At 40.4% G+C, this 27,032-nt stretch overlaps 1 protein-coding gene across 7 annotated transcripts in view; it reads left to right on the top strand.

Annotated features, from left to right (window-relative positions):
• Positions 1 to 13,022: 13,022 nt before the first annotated feature.
• LOC126161371 (protein transport protein Sec31A) overlaps positions 13,023 to 27,032 on the top strand; it is a 154,667-nt gene continuing 140,657 nt past the window's right edge. For 6 of the 7 annotated variants that reach the window (XM_049917142.1, XM_049917141.1, XM_049917146.1 and 3 more), the window contains exons 1-5: positions 13,023 to 13,117; positions 13,328 to 13,544; positions 15,238 to 15,430; positions 19,995 to 20,130; positions 25,599 to 25,696. In XM_049917142.1, the coding sequence (XP_049773099.1) occupies positions 13,342 to 13,544; positions 15,238 to 15,430; positions 19,995 to 20,130; positions 25,599 to 25,696 (630 nt within the window). In that variant the 5' untranslated portion in view covers positions 13,023 to 13,117; positions 13,328 to 13,341. Of the gene's footprint in view, positions 13,118 to 13,314; positions 13,545 to 15,237; positions 15,431 to 19,994; positions 20,131 to 25,598; positions 25,697 to 27,032 lie in introns of all 7 variants that reach the window. The other variant, XM_049917140.1, reaches the window with a different exon arrangement.

The following is a 27,032-nucleotide window of genomic DNA, read 5'->3' as shown; positions in this document are numbered from 1 at the left end:
AAAGTGAACTGTTTTTCAGCATTAATTCACAAGCACGCACTTCTATGTGCTGATTACTATAAAATGTACAGGATGTCTATTTTTTCCTCTAAATTTTGCAAGCAGACAGGAAGGTCTTTTACCTTGTTACTCAATCCTCTAATATTTTGGTGGAATAAGCTAAGCTTACTTTTCTTGCAATCTTGTGGGGCTCTTCTTTTATAGTGGCTTCTTTCAAAACAGGGTGCCTGAAACTTGATTCTAACATAAATAAGGTGTTCCTCTGACACCAGTAACCACAGGGATCTTGCAGTGTGTGATGGTGTCCCCCTGTACATTTCCTGCAAGAACTTCAGCCAATACGTTATCCAAAGTACTGAAAATATAAGCAAGTTCTTAGTAACAGAAGTTGAAGCATCTCAAATTCTAGACTTCAAGAACCGATGGACGAAACACTATAAGTAAGATCACATTTTATGAAGAAACAAGAAGCAAGCATAGAACTTTGCAATCAACACTCTGTTCCACCTTGTTTACTAGCTTGATAGGTGTGAATATATCAAAGATTCCATTAACACAAACGGATTAATGAATCACACATTCTTCATGGCATCTAAGAAATGATCTTTTCCTCCAGCACCATCATTGGCACACCCTTCAAGAACAGTTAGGTCCCAGCGAAAAGAATTGCAAGGCTTGAAGAAGATGAAGCAATATATTCTACATGAATGTAAGACATTTTATGAAGAACTTTTTAATTGGCCAATAGAGAATAATGGTGCAAAAAGCGATTGAAAAATAGTAAATTCCAATTTAATTGTATATTTTTGTAATCCACTCAAATATTTAGCTTCTTTGTGTGTGATTCTGATCATTTACAGTGTAATCAAATGTTTTAGTGTTGTTAATTATCCATTATGTTCTTATTATTCTTAAGCCAATCTCTTTTAAATGTGTGAATTTTTCCGTTTTTAAAACTTTAACTACTATTAGGTATCACATATAGTAAGAAGTTTCTGTAAAAGCCAATAAATCTTCACTAAAACTAGCATTAATAATGTTCAGTATCATATAGTTTCAAATAGTTTGCTCCTAAAACAGTTTTCTTTAATTTCCCAATAATTTATATTTCTTGATGTACGCCCTTTAAAAAAACGATTCAAGTGCAGCACCTTGCTGTGTGACTGCTGCAGCTCGGGGGGTGGGCTAGCTTGTGGCTTGACACCATTATCTGCAATGGCTCTGAATCAATATGTTGGCCATGAAAGTGTGTCTCCAAGTTCGCCCCAGGTGTACGATTATCTCGACCTGTACAGTGAAACCCTCTTTTTCCGACCAAACTGTCCTCTTCTTCTGTTCTTGTGGCTTTATAATAACTTGTTCTTCATCTTCTTGATTGCCTCTTGAATCTTTTTTCTCCATCATAGCTTCCTTCCTCCCAAAATATCTTTGTTTCCCCAAAACCCTCTCGTTTTATTTTTAATTTGTGCCCAATACTCGAAGCCTTTTGTATTATTGAAACGGATTTGTGCCACACTTGCAGCCTGATAGTGAACTCCACATGATTTCTTTTCATATTGTAGAACTGTATATCGCTCAATCAAAGTTGTTATATGGTATAGTACTGTTGATTTTGATTGCTGTTACTACCAAAGATAACAAATAGCTGTTGCTTCAGAAGTGCAATAGTCTCTGACTCACTAACTACATTATTTTCAAGTAACTGCAAACTGTTATTTTAAAATTTATATCACCACAGTCTAACATACCTTTCGCAACACTCCATCTCGTTTTTGTTACCCACAGCAATAGCAACAATCCAAATGGACAGCAAGCGGCACTTCTGAATTTGATATTGGATGAGTGCGAGTACTAACATTCCTATTAATTTTTAAAATAAATTTTGCAATAAAAAGTGTAGGTAGTGCCATAAAAATCGATAATAACTGTAAAATGACACCACATTTATAATTATTTAGTTTCCTAAGGACCCTGGGTGGTGTGAAGGGGTAAGTACAGCACTGTTTATTTACGACTGTCTTGTAACAAATAGACATTTACTGAAAACTGTCGTTTTCCTTTAATAACAACTAATTGCTTGGCAACGCCAGGACACCTGACCTTTAGGGGAAAAACATCGTATACCAATCCAACAACGCAAAGTTTTGTTTGCAACACTTTCAGTTGAATCAGGGAATGTGGAACGTAGGAAACCTAAAGGGAACGTAATACCTACTTCTTTTATGTTGACAAATAAGCCATGACAACTGCAATGTAAAGGAAAATCACACAGACGTGATAATCAATCGTGAAAAGCAATAAAATCTTTTCCCAACACGGAAGAAGCCAATGCCATAATTGTTGTTAAATTTGAGGTGGAAACATCAAGAATATCAACACATTGGCTTTTTGAGCAAAAGTTCTTACATTTAAAAAATATTCGTGTATTATAAAGTCGAGTGAAGTGTAAAGATGAGTGAATCCTTAGCCTCCATAAAAAATTTTCTAAGTGTCAGGAAAAGTACATACAGTCACTACACCCTCTGGTGGGAAAGTTGTTATAACACACAATAGAAATATATGCTTGTTGTGCATGAGATATGTGTTTGTATTCTCTTGATTTGAGTGGAATTGGCTGCAAACATATTCGAAAGTATATCATTATAAATCAGTTGTAACCTAAATCATTGATCAGTGTGATTCGGTAGCTTTTTACAAGTATTCCACGATAATTCACAGCTCTTGGTAAAATGACAACACACAGAACACAAAAATATAACAACTATTTTGTTAATTAAGTAGAAAATAATTAAATATAAGGATTATCCTTTCGATGCATGTGTGTGTCTACTTCCTCACCGCTTGGAGTGCTAGTGCTGCTCCAGCTGTCAACTGGTAATAACTTTCCCACCAGAGGGTGTTGTAACTGTAGGTATTAGACTGTGGTATCACTCTAATCACTCTCTGAATGAGAAATCCAGTCACTCTGCACAGACAATCTTGTTGCTATCGTTTCCATACATGCCAGTATTAACAGATAAAATTAACAAATCGTCATATCTCCAAAACCAAAGATAAAGAAATTGCTTCCATTTAGCATTGTAGTAGACTTTAGAACAGTAAAATCTATTCATTGAATGGCTACTAAAACAGTATTCCAAATACCTTCAATTAAATACTTGCAAGATAATTAATCACACGAACACATCTATATTGTCTTCAATATTTCAAACATATTTATTTCTTGATGCAACATACATATGACTGCTGCATTGTGAAAATATTCAATGTGTGTGATTGAGTAAGCATGGGTAATTAGGAACTGATAAAAAACTTTAATAACATATTCATTTTTCTTGTGGCAATAGTGGTATTCAGCGAAGTTTTGACTAGGTTGAGGATATCTTCTTGCATAGTCTGGCTTTTAGCGTGGTTGCAGACTTGTAAATCTCTCCAGCAAAACTGCACCTGAAAAGCCCCTTCTACTCTCTCAAGTCACTGTGTAGACCACGAAACAACGAAAAAATCACACAATGTATATATACAAATGTATGTATATACAGGGTGTTACAAAAAGGTATGGCCAAACTTTCAGGAAACATTCCTCACACACAAATAAAGAAAAGATGTTATGTGGACATGTGTCTGGAAACGCTTACTTTCCATGTTAGAGCTCATTTTAGTTTCGTCAGTATGTATTTTACTTCCTCGATTCACCGCCAGTTGGCCCAATTGAAGGAAGGTAATGTTGACTTCGGTGCTTGTGTTGACATGCGACTCATTGCTCTACAGTACTAGCATCAAGCACATCAGTACGTAGCATCAACAGGTTAGTGTTCATCACGAACGTGGTTTTGCAGTCAGTGCAATGTTTAGAAATGCAGAGTTGGCAGATGCCCATTTGATGTATGGATTAGCATGGGGCAATAGCCGTGGCGCGGTACGTTTGTATCGAGACAGATTTCCAGAACGAAGGTGTCCCGACAGGACAGCAATTGATCGGCATCTTAGGGAGCACGGAACATTCCAGCCTATGACTCGTGACTGGGGAAGACCTAGAACGACGAGGACACCTGCAATGGACAAGGCAATTCTTCGTGCAGCTGACGATAACCCTAATGTCAGCGTCAGAGAAGTTGCTGCTGTACAAAGTAACGTTGACCACGTCACTGTCTGGAGAGTGCTACGGGAGAACCAGTTGTTTCCGTACCACGTACAGCGTGTGCAGGCACTATCAGCAGCTGATTGGCCTCCACGGGTACACTTCTGCGAATGGTTCATCCAACAATGTGTCAATCCTCATTTCAGTGCAAATGTTCTCTTTACGGATGAAGCTTCATTCCAACGTGACCAAATTTTAAATTTTCACAATCAACATGTGTGGGCTGACGAGAAACTGCACGTAATTGTGCAATCACGTCATCGACACAGATTTTCTGTGAACGTTTGGGCAGGCATTGTTGGTGATGTCTTGATTGGGCCCCATGTTCTTCCACCTACGCTCAATGGAGCACGTTATCATGATTTCATACGGGATACTCTACCTGTGCTGCTAGAACATGTGCCTTTACAAGTACGACACAACATGTGGTTCATGCACGATGGAGCTCCTGCACGTTTCAGTCGATGTGTTCGTACGCTTCTCAACAACAGATTCGGTGACCGATGGATTGGTAGAGGTGGACCGATTCCATGGCCTCCACGCTCTCCTGACCTCAACACTCTTGACTTTCATTTATGGGGGCCTTCGAAAGCTCTTGTCTACGCAACCCCGGTACCAAATGTAGAGACTCTTCGTGCTCGTATTGTGGACGGCTGTGATACAATACGCCATTCTCCAGGGCGGCATAAGCGCATCAGGGATTCCACGCGACGGAGGGCAGATGCATGTATCCTCGCTAACGGAGGACATTTTGAACATTTCCTGTAACAAAGTGTTTGAAGTCACGCTGGTACGTTCTGTTGCTGTGTGTTTCCATTCCATTATTAATGAGATTTCAAGAGAAGTAATAAAATGAGCTCTAACATGGAAAGTAAGCATTTCCGGACACATGTCCACATAACATATTTTCTTTCTTTGTGTGTGAGGAATGTTTCCTGAAAGTTTTGCCGTACCTATTTGTAACACCCTGTATATATAAAACACATTACAATATTAACAATGATAATTATTTATTAAAAAAGGATAACATAATATGGCACTGTACCATGCCTTGATGGAATGGCAAAACTCTTGGTGAGTCAGCTTTCCAGATGAAATACGTCAAAGTACGATCGGGTTATGTACCTATATACGACAACAGACGACGATATGAATGCTGATTTGGATCCTGCCAAGCCGAGGCTTGCTTCCCTGTTGCTATTCGTAAATGTAGCCAAAACCAGCAAAACAACCCTGTAATAGCAAGCGAGCTGTGTCAGCAATGGAGCAGTTAGCAAAAAGTAATTAATCAAACACCGATGTGCAGGGCTTTCAGAAAGCGAAACGCATATTAAAATCGGTTCATCTACAGGCAGTCAAATCGCTTCAAACGAAGAACCCCTTTGCAGCAGAGGTTGAGGAAGATACCATGGTCACTTGGGAGGCGCCAACTGCACCACAGAAAGTCGCATAAGGGCTTAAAACACAGACACCGCCGCCGCTAGTAATACAGTGCACAAGGAAGTATCTCGCTTTATTACACAAAATTAACAACCTCTTTGACAGACATGCCTTCCAAGTCTAGCCTTCAGGAAAGGGTCTTTACAGGATAGCCTATGTTCAACAGTCTAATATCATAGAATAGCGGAATACTGCTTACAGAAGAAACGACCGTTTTACACCTACACAATGATTCCTGTAAAACTATTGATGCTTGTACTGTGGGATCTTCCACCTCAATATGGCCCCACAGTACGGTCAAAACGTTCTTCCCCAGTTTAGTTTTTCCACCTCAATATGGCCCCACAGTACGGTCAAAACATTCTTGCCCAGTTTAGTTTTTCCATCCAGATATTCATCTGAATCAAGTCTCTCGTCCCAAACAATGGATTCAACAGAACACTGTACAAAATCATCTATCTTGCAGCCTGTTGAGTGAAGATCGAAGACCGTCACGCCAAACTTGGATTAAGCAAGTGCCTTTGGTGCGATACTGCACCTTCCCAGCAAGTGCACTGATCCTCGCCAATGCACAGACTGCACTCTGAAAAAAGGAACTGACACGCCAACGTATTTTGATTATGATGGCTCCCATGTTTCAAAGCAGCAAGGGATGTGAAGCATTTGAGTGCGGCGCTATAAAGCAGAGAGAGGTTATCACCACCCCTCAAAAGAATAGGTTGGTTCTACAGGTATGTCCTGGGGTGCGTTTCGTGGCAACATTAACTGAAAGAAGATCTTGGCATTGTAGTCACATACAGAGATGTCAGCAATACAGCAATGAACCAACTACACAGAGCCAGGTGCTACCTCAGAACTGAGCGCCACTCCCTCGATCTCAATACCATGCAGACCAACAGCTGTGGGATGAGTGGCTGATCTGACACTAACTCCAGCAGCTCCATCAATGCCAACAATGACATGCCAATCATCAATGAAACACCCTGGAGTAGTGTCTAAACATCCCAGTGAAACTACCTGTCTGATGTAGACTGCTAACGCAGTGACAACAACCCTCTTGGGCCTTGTCTGAGAGCTGAAAAAGCTCCTGCAAAAACTCAACACTTCTATAGAGCACGCCACTGAGACAGCCACAGCAGCCTGGTCATGGCTGTTAACAAGTGAGGATTCGTCGCCTGCACATGGAATATCAGCGTCATTCACAAGTGACACAGTGATTTCTGACAATTTATCTACAAGCAAGCAATAGGCATCTGTCTGCAGACAGGAACATATCTGAATGTACTTTCAAAGACCACATAGCAAATTACTGATATTATCACTCTGACAATTGAACAGTAGGTGGCGGCATGACTACCGACCTGCGTACAATGATTCATCATCACCAGCTGCAGTTACCACCAGTCTAAACAGTGGAGGTTATGAGACTAACGATTGACACAGTCAGTTCTATTTGATTTGATTTGATTTTTATTGTTGTAGAGACCTCAGAGATCATCTGAGGCATTACGAAAGTCAATATTACACACTATAAATGTTACACAAATAATTACAAAAACAAGAAAAATATTACACAATGTAATTATTACCCAAATAATTATAGTACCTTCACACAAATACAAAACAGAGAAACTTCTGGTACAAATTGATATTGCATAGTAAATTTAGCCAATTACAGACTTACTCAGATATAGAAGCATATACAAACTGATCACATAAAGTGTAGTCATACAATATTCTTTGCCTCTCTTAAAAATTCGTCAGTTTCATAAATGCTGAGCTCAAGAAGAAATTCTTATACTTTTTTTTCGTTGTTGAATTGGAAGATCCCTGTTATGTTGGGGTATGGCATTAAAAAAATTATGGACTTGTATAGGAACCCCTTTTGTGTATTTTTTATAGTTACATTGGAAAGAAACTATGTCCTACTTGTTTCTTGTGTTATAATTATGTCGCATGTCATACTGTTGACAACTGGAATAGTTTTTCTTAATATGCATTACCCACTGTAGTGTAAATACTGATGATAGGGTCACAATCTGTAATTTTTTTAAAGCTTGGCCTACAGTGAGCTGTGGGTGCCAAGCTACATATCAGTCTTATTGCCTTCTTTTGTAGTTTGAAGGCATTAGCTGCCTTGCTTTGGTGTCCCCACAATATTGTGCAGTAGGAAATGTGACTGTGTATTAAAGCAAAATAAACCACTTTAAGTACTGTCACATTTAGACAAGATGAAGGTTCCTTGGAGCAAATGATCAAAACAGCTTCACTGCTAACAGCTGGCCACCCCGAGGGACTATAAAGCTGGTCGACTTAAACATCCTGGTAGGAGTTTCCTAAAGAGAGACTTTAATGGCAAGTATTTGGTCTGTCACTCCATGGTCACCAATACTAACAGGGGGCGCCTGTTATGGGTGGTGGAGGTACAATAGGTGGAAGGCATTGGACCATACATCGATCATCTTCCTTCCAGTGCCAGGACGACTGTCTGACGTTATCGACTTTGGTATCTGGTAGGGACTACCTAGGTTGGTGTATGTAAGCATGAGGGATGTGTTATCTTTATACCATATTCCCATCATGTTTGATCTTGCCACCAACTTCACCCTTCACCCACCAACATGGTATTAGCATGTGTAGCTTTAGCTGGGATGTGTATTGCACATGACTGGAAGAGACACTAGAATAGATGACAGATCCTGATGTTCTAGTCGCAGTCAATGTTTTGATGATGTCAAAAAATGTTGACAAATTTTTCAACAATACTCAATATTCGGCTACAAGACAAACTGGAAGTTGCTGATCACTACAAACTCACAACAGTCCTGTCAACATTAGGCCATGAGTAAAAATAACAGTTTGGAGGAAAAGAAAACAACAACTAAATAGTACACATTTTATTTTTACTTCCAGTGAGTGCATGATAATTTCAGTTTTTGTGGCAACACTATGTAGCTTTAATCTATATATTCTACGACTGCTGATCTGTTTCTTTCCCAGGAAGATTTTTACAAAATTTGTTAAACTGTTTTGAGCTTTCTTCACTTAGATCAAGAAGGGGGCTCTCACAATTATATCTGCAGTCAAGAAATTTCGTGATTACATTCACGGACATAAATTTATCCTCCTCACAGACCAAAAACCTTCAGTGGTTACATTTAGACTGGAAAATACTGTTCCTACATGGACAGCTCAACATCACAACTCTGCGCACTTCATCTGTCGAATTAAGACAATGAAATTATATTAATTTCCACAGCTCAACACATCAACAGAGATTTATTTTCACATCTGCCAATAGGACAAGACAGAAAGCTTGGCTCATCAGCTGTCATTTGTTTTTCAGTGTATGTCAGCCCTCACGAAACTGCAGGAAATTTCACAATAAACTCAACTTTAGTTGCAAAACGTATGCCTTAGATCCTGTTTTGATAAGATCAATCAGCATACTCAGCCAGAGTGAGCTAACGATAAGAGGTTACTTAATCAACCTGAGATTAAGTCGTATTGGAATATGAGGTATGCACAGGTGTCATTCTAGTACATTCAGAATCAGGCAAGACACGATTAATTACTTCTGCAATGCATAAATCTACAAACGCTACATCAATGTCATTGGGGCATTTTTTGTACCAAATACAACTTTGAAGAGCGCTATTACTGGAACAATATTGACAAAAACATTTAAATGACGGTGGTTAAATGGAACATATGTCAAAAATACCAATCAGCTCCATCTCGACAATATTTTCCATGGCCGCACGCATCAGAGCCCTGGTCATGTCTGCATATTTTTCGGAAGCTAGTGGCTCATCCTCGTCGATGCTTGCTCTAAACCTGAACTCTGTCGGAATAGGCCCTGAAGGCTCAATGGTAGCGACGACCCGCACTGTTATCTTAGGCCCACAGGAATATGGAGGGGCATGTGGTCAGCACAATGCTCTCCCGACCGTATGTCAGTTTACTAGACCGAAGCCGCTACTTCTCAATCAAGTGATGCTTGCTCTAAATTTCAATTCTTGATATAAATGTCATTGATATGTACAATAACACTCAGGTTTAGCGTAGTGTCTTCTCTATTGAAGGACTGACGAAATATATTGTCACTGACAATGGCACACAGTTTGCCTCTCAAGAATTGATGCTTTTTTTCTGAATTCAACTGCATTTCACACTTCAGGACTGCAGTGTCAGCTCTGTTCAGTAACTGCAAAATCTAAGCCATTTATTACTTTAAGACAGCCTCTTATGGAGGAACATCCAACATAAAAGATATCCAAATCGTTATGGAACATTTCCAATGTATCATGAAAACGAAGCAAAAGGATAAAAATAAGGACTAAGAGGATGCAAAAGCACAAAGTAAACTATCGGTAATATAATCAAAATATCCACAGGTGTACTGCCGGTCTACAGTGTCCAACGGGCACAATATTTCGGCGATCATACATGTCGCCATCATCAGGTGAACTGACGGACAGCTCCTGTGAATGTGCCGGTACGGAGATCCATACACTATGGCTGCTCAGGGGGAACTGGGTTCGGTCGCGGCGGCGGCCGATTTAAATACCCCCGCCCGCGGCGCACTCCCTCCCCCGTCCGCGCCCCGCGCCATGGTCACGCGGTGGAACAGATTGCGACGGCGTTTGAGATGACGTCGGTGTGATGACTCTGTCCACCGTGGTCGTCACAACTATACGTTTGCTCGATTTACTCTTGATTAAACCAATCGTTGGTTCCCAAGCGTTGCTAAGATTATAGCCACAGTCACGGTTTATGAGGTCGTCATTGGTGCGAATTTCGATGGCCTCTCTAACAACGCTGTCCCGGTATCTCGACATCTGTACCAGAATCCTCGTGCGTTCATACTCCATAGCGTGATTTTCCGACAAAAAATGTTCAGCGACCGCCGACTTGCTCGGATACATCAGTCGAGTGTGCCTCTGGTGTTCACGGCATCGATTCTCGACGGTACGCATCGTCTGACCAATATACGACTTGCCACATTGACACGGAATCTGGTACACGCTGGCCTTCCTCAAACCGAGGTCATCTTTGGTGCTCCCCACAGTGCACGAGTTTTATTCGGAGGACAAAACACAGTTGCGACCCGGTGTTTCTTCAAAATGCGGGTGATTTTCCCCGAGAGTGCGCCTGTATATGGAATAAACGCAGTGCCTACCTCCTCCCTCGTGATTTCATCCATCTCCACAGGTTGTGCTGTAGTGGTTGGGCGGAGAGCACGTTGAATCTGCCACTCTGAGTACCGAATTTTTCGAAATACAGTTCTCAGATGTTCCAATTCCTGCGGTAGGCTCCCTGCGCCAGAGATAGTGCGCGCCCCATGTACTAGAGTTTTAAGTACCCCATTCCTCTGTGAAGGGTGGTGGCAGCTGTCTGCGTGCAAATACAGATCAGTGTGCGTTGTCTTCCGATACTCCCCATGACCTAGGGTGCTGTCAGCCCTTCTCTTGACCAAGACGTCAAGGAAAGGTAATTTACCCTCCGTTTCAGTCTCCACAGTGAATTTGATGTTTGGGTGTATGGAGTTTAGATGTGTAAGGAAGTCAGGAAGTATATCCATACCATGTGGCCAGATGACGAACGTGTCGTCCACGCATGGAGGTAAGAATAAGGGGAGATGGCGCTACGTATCCCAGCCGTACTACGTTTTGAAGCCATGGGGGCGTGGCTCGCTGCCATGACACTGACCAAAACATTGCCAGTGTGCTATAGCGCTGTGTGTATTACAGTCGCTAATTGCACCATACACGCATGTAACGTCATCAGATTGGTTGTTTCAAAGTTTTTGTTTAAAATAAAATCTCGTAAAGGCGAAATTCCGCGTTTCCTCTGATTAAAAATAGTTTTTAATGTAATATTACGAATAGCTAACCTTCAATGTAAACGATACAATTTTGTTAATTCAGTAATAAACGTGTATCACAAACTAAATAATAGAAACTGAAAACTAAGTTAGCTATACCCTCCCTCCAAAGCCCCATAAATACATCTTGTTTGTAATACGTACTGGGACATTTCAGTTACGTTACACTACTGGGAAACACTGTTCATTACCACCAATATTTACTGAAATACGGTACATAGAATGGCAACTCTACACAGTGTCTTGTTTAGGCCTATACTTTACGCCAGTTAATGTAGTGTTAGCTTTTAATTTGGTACACGATGAAGACAAAATGAGTTACTCAACACTTCGATTATCGACGATACGTACGTATTATACTAAAACGTGAACTTGAAAACTAAGAATTTAATTCTTTGAATTAACATACCTTTTGCAAATGTTTTGGGTGTGTAGGGAAAACTGATGGTACAGGATTTTCTCGGAGCCTTACTGTTGAAAGGGAAGTTCGGTCTATGTCCTCTTCTCGGAAATGCTGAGAACATATAGTGCTCCATTTAGACGCACGCCAATTCTTCCTCCTCACGGCATTCTCCCACAGAGCTTTCCGACTTTCACTTTTAGGAAATCTAAAATCATACAGGAGAAAAACACGCTATAGTACAAGTACCGATGTAGCACACGTTCATTCACAATGAAGTTGTAAAATCACACTTAACGAGACAACTTACACATAAAATGTTATTCTCTTCGATTTCGCATCACAATCAGAACGATTCGTACATCCGAACACCACACAAGTCACCATAATAGCGCAAAATCCTTCCAAAAGCGAGCGACAAGCCTATGCACACAAGCTTACAGCAGCAATGTTTTGGTCGGATTGAGATGGCTACCCTCAGCTTCACAGCTGTGACGTCACGTCGTCTCCCTCTATACCTCCATGCGTCCACGTAACGGAAAAAGCAAGTAGGTTTCCATTCGGATGAAGACAGGGCTTCCTCCTCGAAGTTCTCCATGTACAAATTCGCTACCACCGGTGAGAGTGGGCTACCCATGGCGACATGTATGATCGCCGAAATATTGTGCCCTTTGGACACTGTAGACTGGCAGTACACCCGTGGATATTTTGATTATCAAATACGCCCGGAGAAACTCAAGTATCGGTAATATAGTATGAGTGAGTGAAGCGAAAATTTGTTAACGTCTGATGTTAGCAGACGACAGTACAGTCCCACCCGAACCAACTTAAAAGTCAAAATTTTCTTACCACCCCGTTCTTATTTGAATGCTGCCATCTGAAAGGCATTGAGGAATGTTTTGGCGGTTTGTTCCGTATGATTCTGTTCTTCCAACTGTGCAACGACCTTTAGCTGGAAGCTGTGTCTTGGTGTATTCTATTTAGAATTAACAAGAAAGTAACAAGTTAATTGCTGAGATCAGTTTTCCCTTCTGTATGTGAGTGTATGAGAACAGGACATATCAATTTTTGATGAATACAACCTGAATGTCGTCTGCATTTTGCACTTTTTGACTCAGTCAGCGATAATGTAGATCAGGTAACTCAATGTCCAGAGATAATAACACATACGCCAAGCTGTAGAGCCACGTTGGAAGGGTTGATGACTGAATTGTAAACTTTGTGGTGACAGTAGTGAAACATTGTTTATGTAAGTTTGTGGTTGTTGTTTCTGCTCACCGGTCATTTGTGCTTTCTATACAGAACCAAAATACATTAAAATAGACACCCAGCCTACCTGCTATGTCATGTTTTTTAAACTGTCACAGACATCCCATTAAATAGGACTAATTCGCTATATCTTGCACAACGTGGTAACATGACGTTATTTACGTAAATCTGTAACAGTATATTGTTTCAGAAACCCCAAAGAAAATGAAGATAAAGGAGTTAGACCGCACAGTAAACATATCATGGTCACCGGCATCGCATCATCCAATACTGTTGGCTGCCGGGACGGCAGCACAGCAGTTAGATGCATCATTCAGTACGTCTGCAGCAATGGAAATTTATTCACTAAATTTAGGGGAGCCCGGCCTGGACATGGAGTTAAGAGCATCAGCACCAAGCGATTACAGGTTAGTAAACTATGCCGAAAAGGGCTGCATAAGTGAGGCTCTGGAAACAAGTAAAGTACCGAAATTAGCAAAATGACTTTATCTTGTCAATCCGATGGGAGTTCTTTTGACGTGTGGTTTTTCCTTATGCCTTAGATATGAATGAAATTAGTAAACAAACGCACAGTTATACCAAACTCCTTTTATAGGACATGAAAGGACTGCACATTAGTGCCTCCAAAATAAAAACAGATTGCACTGTAGTGCAGGGTAATACACAGATATAATTCCACCTGTTTCTTCTTACTTGTAATGTAGGAGAAATAATATATATATTTCATTTTTCACTCTATTGCATGTTAGTTAAGAAGCTGTCAAAATTGTTGGAGAGAATTGTGAATTTAGATCATTCATGTTTGTATTTGATTTTATTCTAATGCTTATCAAATTTCAAACTTTGAAGTTGTAACCACTGGTGTAGTATTATAGCAAGAAATACTCTTGAACCACAAAAACTATTGCAGTGATTGCCTCAAGAGCTTTTGGTAGTGCAAGTAACAGTAACTGATTTCTGCAGTGGAGTATTAAGAGTGATTTTGTGTTGCATGGTCTGGCATGTATTTTGGAGTTGGTAGGAGCACTGGCTAATGTCACATAGGAAGTTTGCTCATTCACAAGCAGTTTGAAGTTTACTGATACTTATTCATCTAAAACAGTTGACCTCTCATCACAAGCATTAACTTTGTCTGAAACCAGTTAACCATGTCTTTAACTGGTGATATTATTTTCTCACGTGTTGCAAAATCAGTCTACTTATTACTATGCTTCACACACATATAAGAGCACCTTTTTTGTTCTCTCAAATTCTGGTTGGACCCTAGCAACCAAAACCAGCTGTAAAACTGTACCAACAAACACTTTTTTCCCATTATCTAGTATAGCTCAGTCACTAGTGAGATGTTCATCAAACTGAGAAATACCTATGAGACTGTCTATGTAATGTATCACCCAACATGTAATTGCTGTCAAGGTTTCTAATGTCATAGCACCCACATAGCTTAGGGTGAGTAGACACAATGTGTGTACTGGCAAATGTATATACCTTGACAAGGCACATGTCATGAAACCCAAAAACAGCTTTGCAAGTGAATGCAGCCCACGTTGTGTCAAATTCCTTTTTCGTGGCTACCTTCAAGTCTTCCTCATTTGCCTCATCTTGCCCCCTCCCATTCACTTTAAGCTAAGTTTAAGCTACATAGCTTCCTCAAACCCTGCTGTTTGTTTCTTAGAGCCTGTGATTCTTGTTTTTGAGATTATTTTGCTTTTTATTGATCATTCAGCTTTACATCTGTTCTGTTAACTTTTGACATTCATTTTGACTTACTGACTGTTCTTACACTTATAATTTGTGCGATTTTCAAAACTTCATACAGTGTAGGTTTTTTTATTAGTTATTTAAATTTCTAGTTTATCCTGTCTACCTTGACTCAAGATCTATTTTGACTGCTTTACTTAATGATACCTGAAAAATTTCCATTTCATTTAGATGTGTTTGGGTTAAAAAAATAAAAAAATAGTACCTATGTTAGCTGTTGTTGGTGAATGTCTGCTGCTACTTGAGAATTAGAACATTTTTTCTCTTGATGTTATGTAGTCTCAGATTGGAACTCCTTCTCTGTATATTGTTGTTTTTTTTATAATTTGATATTTTCAGATTTCACAAAATTACCTGGAGCTCATGTGGTGTGGGACCAGACAGAGAAACTGGTGTCATTGTTGGTGGTTGCGATGGAGGGCGTCTACAGCTCTATAGTGCTTCCAAATTATTATCCGGAGAAGATGGACTCATTGTTTCTCAGGAAAAGCATACTGGACCTGTGAGGGCATTAGATTTCAACCCGTACCAGGTATGAAATATATACAGATAGTGAATTCCTGTACACACACACACACACACACACACACACACACACAGGGAGAGGGATAATGGTTTGGTACACATTTGATACTTTATTTATGCCTTTTATGTTGTTAATGTCAGGCCAAATTCAGCAGAAAATATTTATTTGTTTCTCATCACAACCAAAGTATTTTTCAAATTGGAATTTTATTTGTGCATTCTTGCGAAGTTTCAAGAACCAGTGTTAAATGAAGCAATACTTCGAAAAGGATTGTTGCTACTCACAATATAATGGAGTTGCTGAGTCGCAGATCGGTACAACAAAAGGACTGTCAGAAAATGAGCTTTCGGCTGACAAGGCCCTAGTTGAAAATAGACAACATACACACTCACGCAGATCCGACTCGCAAACACATAAGCACAGTGTCTGCTTTTTGAAGCCAGATTGTTTGACTGTCTGGCTTCAGTGGTTACAGGTCTCTCTCTCTCTCTCTCTCTCTCTCTCTCTCTCTCTCTCTCTCTCTCTCTCTCTCTCTTCCCCCCCCCTCCCCCCCGCCTATCTGCGACGCAACGTCTTCACTATATGGTGAGTAACAACAACCCTTTCCATAATATCGTTACATTCCATCCTGGGTTTTCCATTGTTTGATATTAAGTGAGGAATATATTACAGTCTCCATTCGTTCTCTCTCCCATATATCTCTCTCCTGTACAGGCTGATAAAAAGTTGAGATTAATTTTGGAGCACAGAGAGACATTCGTACAGTTGTTCATCTTACGCTCCTGGAAGGTACACTAATACCAGTATGCAGTACATTGGGGAGTATCTAGTGCAATGCTGAGTTACACCCAGACAAGGAACATGATACTGAGAGGACACAGAGCATGTATTGCACAAAACATCACCCCACTACAGGCTTGCAAAATGATTGAAGTTCTAGGTGATATGGGGCAGGGACTGTTGCAGGCAATGTCATGAAGAGGTAACATCGACTGTTCTGAGCCAGTGACAACAGATTAGATAAAATGCACCATGAGAACTCATTCTAACCTTTGTGTTAATGAATGAGGAAATTATAATAAATACGCTGGGCAGCCAGCAAGCAGGGTAGGGAAAGGGACAGCAAGAACAATACGGTTACGAAAAATGAGGAAAAATAGAATTATTGCTGTTTGGTGACATGGTAAAACTTGAATAAGCAGAAGCCTCATTACAGCCACAGTTCAAATAAGGTCCTCGAGAAGCATGCAGTGAAGCTACATCCTTGTGATGATTAATGTAAATGGAATCAAATTAATGACTAAAATCAAGTTTCCAACAACATTTCTTGACATGGAAACAGACATAATACAAGAAATTACTACAGATAAACTAATGACTATGTCAGGAGATGACCAATACTGATCGTGGGCAGAGAAGTCGCCTGAGCAATATTGTTTTGAGACAGGCTACCATACACAACTGTGCCTATTATTGAGTTATGTCACAGCTTGGCAACAGGCCTTTTAGGCATCCAAATTATTAATATTTACGTACTTTTTGGGGAAACACCGATCAGGTATACAAGGAATTTCTTACCACAGAAATAGCAGGACTTAAGAGCTTCTGTGCCATTGATCGTGGCACTGCAGCAGGATCATTCACTGCTATCAGTCTCTCTGCATGCTCTCTGGCATTCACACACACCATTCAGTGGGAAGTGATAGATTACTCCACCGAATGATGACTTCTTTGTCTCGATTCACCTGCCAGGCAGTGTGCGTCGGGTGCTAGTCAACTGTAGAGACCTCACAGCCTTGGGTAATGAAAAGTGTTGTGTTGTATTTTTGATACAACCACAGGAGGAGATGTTACTCATCACCTCCCTTGACTAGATATAGCATGCTGAGGGAAACATTATGACGGGAGAACCCTGAAACACAGATAATGATTAGTGACGAGAACATACACATTTATTGATGAATACTCAACTTTGTACTAATCGGCTCAGGCAGCAGACCCTGAAATTCAACTGCTATTCCAGAAGCTAAGGCTGGATAGTAAACTAGAATGTTCACTGAAGATGAGCTGGTGTGGACTCACTAGAAGCAGACAATGCGGTACAAAGTACACAAGTAGAAGGTGGTCGTCTCAGTAGTGGAGCTGACTTGGAACTGCCCGCTCTGCTGTGATACTGTCGCATATCAGCACTGCTTTGAGTTCTTGGTATAGCAATCACTGGCCTATAAACCGTCTCTGGAGTGGGTTGCCGACCTGTCGAAGTCTGTGGTGCTGCCTGGTGGTGTGTGCTGTGTGTACACCACCACAAGAAGAATGCCAAAAAGCAATTGTCAAATTGAAGAAGGTATTTACATAGTCCACTATTGATGTTTCCAGATTTTCAAAAGGAGTTCATATTGTCATACAGTATGTTGAATCCTGCTCTTCGGTGTGTTTTAAGTCAAGAAGTGGGTATCAGGAACATTCTGTTGCTTTTGCATCGAGGCAGCTGAGCGGAGTGGAGAGGCATTATCCCACAATGGAGAGAGATGCTTAGCTTGGTGTATGGATTTTCAATGTTACCTGTGTGGTGGATAATTCAAGGTAGTAATGGACCATGCTGCTTTGAAGTGGTTATTAGGTTTTGAAGCCCCATGCAGTAGATTGAGAAGTCACCAAGGAGTTCAGGAAGCTACTCAGGGCATATGCGCAGGAGGTAATCAGACTGGTACCAGCAGTTGGCATACCCTGCTGGTCCGCAATCCTTGTGTGCTGCTATTGACACTGAATTCTTAGTGGGACATAGTGCCATAGTTCAGCTGCCATCCAACGCCTTTCTGAAGGCTGCAGATTGAATGAAAGCTACCCATAGCAGACTCCACACGTGCCACTGCGACTGCCTGGAGAGTCAAGGAACTGTCTCCCAAGTGGAACACCACCGCAGCACATGTGGTGCCACTCAACCACCTTGGTCTCCAAAGGCTGCCAACCTCAGCAACTGGGGGCACTAGCTGCTGCCTGTTAATCAGCCACAGCCAGGGACAGTGAGGAGAGGCTTGCCTGGCTCACTTTGTCATGTACTGAAGTCATTAAAAGTAATTGGTAATTCTTCGCAATATTTTCACAGCTTGTACCACGGCTGAATCATACCCCAGTGTGCACATTGCTCTTAAATAGTGTTCTCTGATCATGTCTTCAGGGTATACGTGCTATCCAAGTTCCGCCACGTAGCTGTGCAGCTCAGTCATGTACCCAGAATCATACTTGTACTTGAAAATTATGAGAGACATACTTTTTGTGATGGCGTGGCATCTCTGAAGGTTCAGTGTGTTGGAATTGTCTTTTTTTCAAAACTGCTATCGTGTCTACCAGTAGGAGACTGGGGTTGAGAAATCCATACCTGCATGCATGGCAATATGACTGAAATGGACAACCAAGATAAACTTTCAGATTTAAGGTTGCCAGTTTGTTTTGATCCAGAATAGAAAATTTATAGGTCTGTATCTACTACATAGATGCAAGCTACAAAGGAGAAGACGCATAATGGCAGTCCTCTGTAAGATTCTGTCAGCAATTAATGAAACATGCTCCAAAACATCCTGTGGCAAATAAATATCTTCACACACTTTGGTCACAAGTTTGGAGAAATATCTGGGCGGAAATTCTGCGTAAAAATGTTAGAGCTTTTTGGATAGACATCACTCTGAAATGGACCTAACTCTTGCTAAAAAATATAAAATTAAACTGATCCCCTCAGCTTTATGTGAAATGTGTAGTTTTGAAAGGAATATAGAACATATATATCTTTGCAAGAAAGTGATTATCATTTTGAATTGTGTGAGAAACAAATCTGTCAACATGAAGACTGCCGTGAATATTATAAACATCAACAAAATTTTGCAATCAGATTTGAAACTTTTTCCTGGACACTAACCACAATGTCTTTGCTTCATTTGTCAGTCATTTGATATTTTTCTTGGCAATCTTACGGTACCTGGCATAGAGGAATATATTGATCTTACGTCTTTGCAACACTGGAGTCTCAGATGTTGTCTAGGAGCCAGATACGAACAATTATTGCACAGTTATTTGTGTGAGACTTCAAGACAGGTTAAGAACTGAAAATGATGAGCTTGCAGTGAAATGATTAACACTATCACCCAATGCAACAAGGCAATTGGGAAAATCCCCTTGTGAAACAGCAAAGGAAATATACTTACAACGTAGACTGTGTTTAGACTACACATAACAATTCAATAAAGACAAAAGTAGTATATTTTTAATATTGATTGTGCTCTTCTTTTAATTTCTGAAAGTGAAGAAAATAGTGAGTTGTATTTTATCTGTCTCCTTCACTTTCTTCATCTCTTGCAATGTTAATGTGAAAAGTGTCGTGGTGCACCATGGTTTGGAATCTATGTTAAACTGTAGGTCCACGTATAAGTGGTTGTATAGGACACTGAGTGTAAAAGGCTACCATAAGTAATTAGAAATGAGTGAACTATTTTTAATATGTTGTGATGTCATAAGAGAATAAGGAGAACTGCAAAAATTACAAAATATCTGATTGTTTACTTTTTTGCAATTTCAGGGAAATCTTTTGGCCACAGGAGCAGCGGATTCTGAGATATATGTGTGGGATCTCAATAACATGGGAACACCTATGAGTCCTGGAGCAAAGGCACAACCAGCAGATGATGTTGTGTGGATTGCATGGAACAGACAAGGTGAATTCATCTTTAGAGGGTTTCAAATTATTTTTCCAAGGTCTCTCCCCCCCCCCCCTTACCCCCCCTCCCCCTCTCTCTCTCTCTCTCTCTCTCTCTCTCTCTCTCTCCACAGAATAGAACATGACATTGTGCAGGAGCAGCTTGGTTCAGATGCTGGAGCTCCACTATTTGGACTGATGGTTTGCCCAAACTCTCTCTAAACATCTGAAGTAGTAGCTACTGCCCAGATCTTTAAGGAAGTAAACAATTTAAACACCATTAAAATCCCAAAAGCCATTGCCTGTACTTTGCCTATTAACATGTAAAGTTTCAGTGTGGCTATACTCTGTTCATCATAAGAATAAACCTGATGTAAAGATTATGCCACGCATTCTTCCGCGTTTGCTAGAGTCTCATTGAATTTCGTTTTGTGTGGAGCAGAAGCCAAGCTGTGCCCAGTACGATCATAAGGACACGTTTTACGCTGTATTATAAGCACATACACTGAGCAGCGGCTTTACCCGTGCAGTAAACTTGGACAACACTGGCCGGCCACTGTTCCGACTAACCTGCAATGATGTGAGCAGTTACAGTTCAGACCTAAAAAGGGACGAGCAAAGAGTATAGCTCCAAATGTCATTTAATTTTTAAAGAGAATGAAACAATATTCAGCTAAACTACTGCACCCTTATTAGGTGACCAGACAGAAAGCATAAAATGCTCTCATTCTCACCTAACAAAAAAGAGCGATGAAAATTCCTAACTTAAACCCAGGGTAATTTTTCTAGGCAACTGTGTTTTATGCAAAAGCATACTGGAGGGATTTCACCATAATTTTGAATACTGAAGCCACTGAAGATATTAATCACTGTCAGTCGTCTGTTAATGTCTTAGTTCCTTCCTCATCTGAATACGAGAAATACATTTCAGTTCTGGACTTGTCATCTGCTACATTGATAATGAGCTGATCAACAACAGAATCCATGAAGACCTGCAGGCACCATATTTCCTCCTCTTCTTGTACGATGTGCTTTTCTATATCCTGCCAGGGTTCAGCAGTGATACGTGAACTAGCGGCATGCGTTAGTTCCAGTATGTCTGGCAGCCTAACTGTCTTCTTATTTCTCATGTCAAATTGCGTAACTTCGCTCCAGATCAGTTGTGTTGGGTTCATATTGTTATGGTACAGTGGAAAATGTGAAAATACAGGATTTGTATGGTGTGCTTGATGCTGTGAAAATGATTGTTTTTCATATTTCTATGACACTTATCACTCGGGTTCATATGAGACTACATCTGCTGTATAAAACAATGGACATAGTCCAAATAAAAAATACTTATTTTTTCATTTTTGCTATAAAAATTAAATTATGTTTTCTTAATTTAAGCAATCTTTGTTAACAATCTTTCTTAAAATATCGATAATTATGAATTTATATTTGAAATGAAAACAGGAATTTTGCTTGCAATATGTAATTAGAAACAAGAAGAATGGCATTATTCATTAAATAAATGATGATGAATTTTAAAACTACAAAATGTAGTTATTAAAAAAGGTAAAAAGAAGGACTAGGGCGAGACTTGAACCAGTGACCCATGAACTGCACTAAGTTATCATTCTCCTGTGTTACCGATTCCACTATATATCCAAACGTATTTGTTTATCAACTGTATCAAATACAGAGCCTTGGGAAACTTCAAAGCCTATATTTTTCTGTAAATTAATGAAACACATTAAGAGCAACCTATTTCTTGGGCACTTTTTAACCACGTTTCACAAGCATGGTTCACTACAGAACAGGAAGCAGCCTCAGCCATTTTCATACTGCGTATTAACAGCGCAACAGTCGGAGCATAACAGTACAGAGACTGTGACTGTAAATAATTTTTTTTAAATAAAAACTACATAGCTACACTGTGATTAAGAAAAACATTGATGGCTGTTAATACATTAGAATATCCGAAACTTTCATGTAACATAACTTAGTAGTAAGATCTCTAATACATGAGTAGGACCTACTTCCAAGATCGTAACAAAACCAGTATGTGTATGTTATGGCTTCTGACCAGTCATTGCGTTTGTGTTTGTTTACATCAGGTTTATTCTGATGATTAACAGAGTATAGACACTACTCCTCTTTGAAACTGCCTGGATGATAAAACAGTGTGTCGAATTGGACCTAAACCTGAATCCTTTCCTTCTTTGGGCAATGCTCCTCCCGTCTCAGCTATCCGGGCATGACTCACGGTGCAACCTCTATTTTAATATGCCAGTAATTTTCAAAACAGCACACTCATTCAACTCAGTTCTGTTAAGGTGCAGGTAGGTTGCATTACAGGTGTCAGTATCCTGCCCAAACTTCTTCCCTTACTTGCCTTTGGTTGCCAGAAGTCTCTAAAGATCTGATGCATTGATTCTTTTCACCATCACTCAGCAGTTTGTTGATTAAAGAAGCATTTTTTAAAATATTTCATCATTTTTAGTAGTTTGTCAATTTATTGTTGAATTTGTACTATTGGCAAGCAATGACAATCTTCAGTCAGACACCATGTTGTTTCTTTGTTGAGATTCTGTGATGATGACTTGCATTTACAGTGCATGCGGTTGTGGGTGTGCATGTGCATGTGTTTCATTTGTTCAACACTTTCATTTATGAGAAATTTTAGAGCAGTGTACAGGACAACCACTTGCAGTACTTCATATTGACTCAGTCTGGAAGTCGCAGAATGAATGTAGCCATGTATCTAGTCAAACCATGGCAAGGAAATTCCGTCTCTATCCTAATGACCTTGGCAGTCTTATTTTCCTTGCATGTGACTAATTGTCAAGTTTAGTTTGTGTGGTTCGTGTAACAGTTGAATTACAATTGGTGGGTGTAGTAACCAAAACGAACCGCGGGAACGCTGTGGGCTGCGGATCGGAGCCGTCAGGCGGAGAAGCCGCCGGCGGTGGAGCAAGCACCACTGGGTAAACACAAGGACGAGTCGGGCGACAGAACAACAACAACCGACACAACAAGAAAGAGATAAACAACGGAGGCTTGTAGAAACTACAACACCAAACACCAGCAGTAAATCCACTCGGAACCAGAGCCAGGCAAATGTCAACAACGAGCAACGACCAGAACGCAGTACCGCCGAGATAGAGACACAATCCAGAGCGAGTACCAGACTGACTGGACTAGGGTGCAGAGCAGGTCCCTATATACGAAACCGGAGGGAGCGGCTATTGGCCGCTGTCTGCACGTGGTGTAGCGGTGGCGCCCTCGCTGCGCGGAATAGCGGGTGCGGCGCGCTCTATGGGCTGACCATGTCCATTTGTTGTGGCGCGTGTTCGACTTCCGCGGCGGGTGGTACTAGAGTGGGGATACATACCAGAAGTGCTAGCACTACAGTTTACCTTGATGATTGATTGTGAGAGATTAACTGTAAAATCTAAGGAAAACTTTTTCATTCTTTCTGAAGCACAGTCATCTGCTCCATAACACTAGCTTAAGGATCACATTTACATCATGTGTGGAAAATTTTGTAACAGTGCTGTTAAAAGCGAGATTCTATTTGCAGTATGTCATTGAACACATTGTATCTGTGGTGTAGTGGCTGTTCTAACTTTGGTACTGGTACAGTGTAGTATGACTAAAGTCTCATTGGTGATAGGTGGAAAGAGCTGTCATAAATTAATTGAGCGGACTTTGCACTGCAGCTGGTGTAGTGTAAGACACTGGAAAGGATAAATGTATTAGTAAAAGGTAGATTTGTTAACACTACTTTAAATTTTGAATTACCAATCATATATAATAAGAAAAAACTGTAATATTATAATGTTTTTCATTAATGATTTTTATTTCAGAATTTTTATGAAGGTCAGTGTCACATGGCTTTGGTAACATTAAGTAAGTCAGGTATGGATATGAGCCCAATAATTTTAGTGAGGGTATTTACACATGGCAGTGGTCTGATTGATGTACCATAAGCCATTGTACAGCACCTGTTCAGAAATTTTTGTGGAAGTTTATCTGTTGTGAATTGATTGTTGGCTTTGTTGAAGCAGCAGTTACTGTTGTTTTCAAGGGGAAAAATTCTGCATGACTGTGAACCTCTACCATGACAAGTTAATTGAATCCTGGAAACTTCTGGAATAATTGTCTTTAGCCGTAGTCTTCAGTTGGATTGTAACATTAAATTGGCTGTCCAAAAAGTCAACAAGACAGAATTTTGGTGGTGGTGGTGGTGGTGGTGGTGGTGGTGGTGGTGGTGGTGGTGGTGGTGGTGGAGGGGGGGGCGAGGGGGACAAATGTGGAGAATAGGGTGGGTGGTGGAGTGATACAAGTCCCCCGTTGGCCAGGAAGTACTGTTGCCAAAGAAAGGCAGAGAGTGGCTGGGCGTTTTCGTGGAGCCAGGTCCAGCTGCCTTGTTTGGTGTACTGGGAAGTGTACCCACTTGATCCACCTCACTGCTAATTTCCACTTCCTTTGGTATCATTCACCCCACACTATTGCATGACAGTCCAAGGACAGAAGTTTCTTCACTTTTTGTACATTGTCTGGGGTGCATGCAGTTGCAGGCCGGCACTTCGAATGGGGGGGGGGGGGGAGGGGGGGTGTCTTCCATTGTGTCCTCCCCTTCTCGGAAGTGTTTAAACCACTCATAGGCATGCTTCAAGGTGACAGCAGATTCTTTGTAACTGTTAGCAGCGTTTCAATACTCTTTTACCAATTTTACAGTTTTGAAGCAGAAAAACATATTTGTTTGCTGATCCATTTTGGGTTTAGACAACATGCACTGAACCTTCACTCAACAGTATACTGTTTACACACAAGAAGCATACTTCCAGAGCCACTCAGTGACTTGTTCAGACACGTTTTGACCTGTCCACTGCAGAATTTGGCATTGATGCATTCTTATGACTGAGACCAACATGACGTCATTCACTGAACTTTCTGGACAGAGGTTGTTGTTGCAATTGGCAGTCAGCTGCATGTGAGGTCTTCCATAGCTATGGCCTGAATGTCATTCATTAATTGCTCATCACAATTGTTCTGGCTGAAGTTAAATTTTGTGTGGCATGACAGTAATAGCTGTTGGCATCAGTCATTTTTAGGGCCACCTTTCTTAATGGCTGCTAGCGGATACATGCCTGTCTTCAGCATAAAAAAAAGGCCTCAGTCTTATTTGTTGGTCTCCCTTGGTAGTTGTTGAGGAAGAATTTTCTGTTAATGGTTGCTGTGTGACGAGATCCATGTACCTGTTTATGTATTTAGCTAATCCCCAATCAATTACTTTTTACATATATGCTCAATTAATTTAAAACAAATATACATCAAACTGTTCAAAATGTTGTCATCCTATTTTGATCGTTATGATTAGTTTGATCAATGTACAAGTTATCAAGTAAATTCCTTTATGTATTGTGTAAGTTTGTGTAATATACAGACTCAGTCATATTCAGACATCAGTCATATTTTGAATAAACATGTTTGTTCCAGTGCAGCACATATTGGCATCTACGTTCACTCAGCGGTGTGTCGTCTGGGATTTGCGCAAAAATGAACCCATTATTAAACTTAGTGACACAACTTCTCGTGTAAGTATATGGCAGGACAGCTGAAATACAAAGAACATATTTTTGTTTTAAAATTATAACCTCAGAAGTACAATTGAACAGTGCAATCATTTCATCTCTAATGTGTGTTAGCAATTATGATACAGTACAGTTATGCTCTTGGATGACAAGAAGCTGCAGAAATGAATAACATTTTTTTCTTTGGCTTTACTTTGGCTCATGAATTATTTGGAAAATTATATAGACAGAACAGTGCGTATAAATTGGAAGATTGCAGTTTTGAATTTGAGTAGTGTAGTTGGTGTTACATCTGTGCACGTGTCAAAGTAGATTATTGTGTTAACAGTAAAAAATAAAAAAGAACTATGCAATTGCAAACAAAGATTATTTTCAGGAACACAGTATTTGGAAACAGTAGGATAGTAGACCACCGATAAAAGGTGAACATTAATAAAACCGACAAACTGCAGGGATGGGTTCCTGACTGGAACTGGAGAAAAAAAGATCCTAAGAACATGTGTCTGGAAATGGATGGTGTGTATGCAACAGCAACAAATTGTCCCAGAACACTGTATGTAGCTGCAATGCTTCCACATCACAACAGATGTTCAAAGTGGCCTCCATGGGATTGCAGGTGACAGGGATGGTAGCAGTTATCATACAGGATACATGTAATTGTACTCTGACTTCCACCATGTTGGTGGGCCACTTGCCTGGAGCTTGTACTAAGGTTCGTCTGAATATCCTGGTCCTCAAAATCTGATGTAAGCACAATCCACTGCCTTCCGTCACATTCATATCACTGAAAGGATCCGTGAGCATGCAGACACACAAAAGGGGTTTGAAATGTGTGATGTTGGTGTTTGTGACAGTACAGCCATGCAGCCTCTTGATTGTTTTCATCTGCATTGCCACACATCAACACCACCTCGGCCTGTTCCCAATGTGAATACTGGATCATTCTGCTGTTCAAAGTATGCTGCATCAGTCTCACAGCCAGCAACACACAAGGAACACATGGCATGTGGTCAGAGGAACTGTCATTTGTCAGTGCCATATACGATGAATTTCAGGACACTTGTTCATAGAACCTTTTTTCCTCCATTTCCAGTCAGGAATCCGTCCCAGTGGTTTGTTGGTTTTATTAATGTTCACCCTGTATTTCAAGAGTGACTTACTTGCACTAGTGTTGGGTGATGAATCATGTCATTTTAGTTTTATGGATAGATAGTAATTATTGATGTTGTGATGCATTTCACTCCAAATAGTCCAGTTTTGTATTTACACTATTTTCCTTTCGGAGCAAAAATGTGATAAGACATGCTAAGAAAGTATTTCTGTTATCTTTAGCTTTTTT

The sequence above is a fragment of the Schistocerca cancellata genome, chromosome 2 (assembly GCF_023864275.1).
Source record: "Schistocerca cancellata isolate TAMUIC-IGC-003103 chromosome 2, iqSchCanc2.1, whole genome shotgun sequence".
NCBI classification, from domain to species: Eukaryota; Metazoa; Arthropoda; class Insecta; order Orthoptera; family Acrididae; genus Schistocerca; species Schistocerca cancellata.
This window is presented reverse-complemented; position numbering and strand designations above follow the sequence as displayed.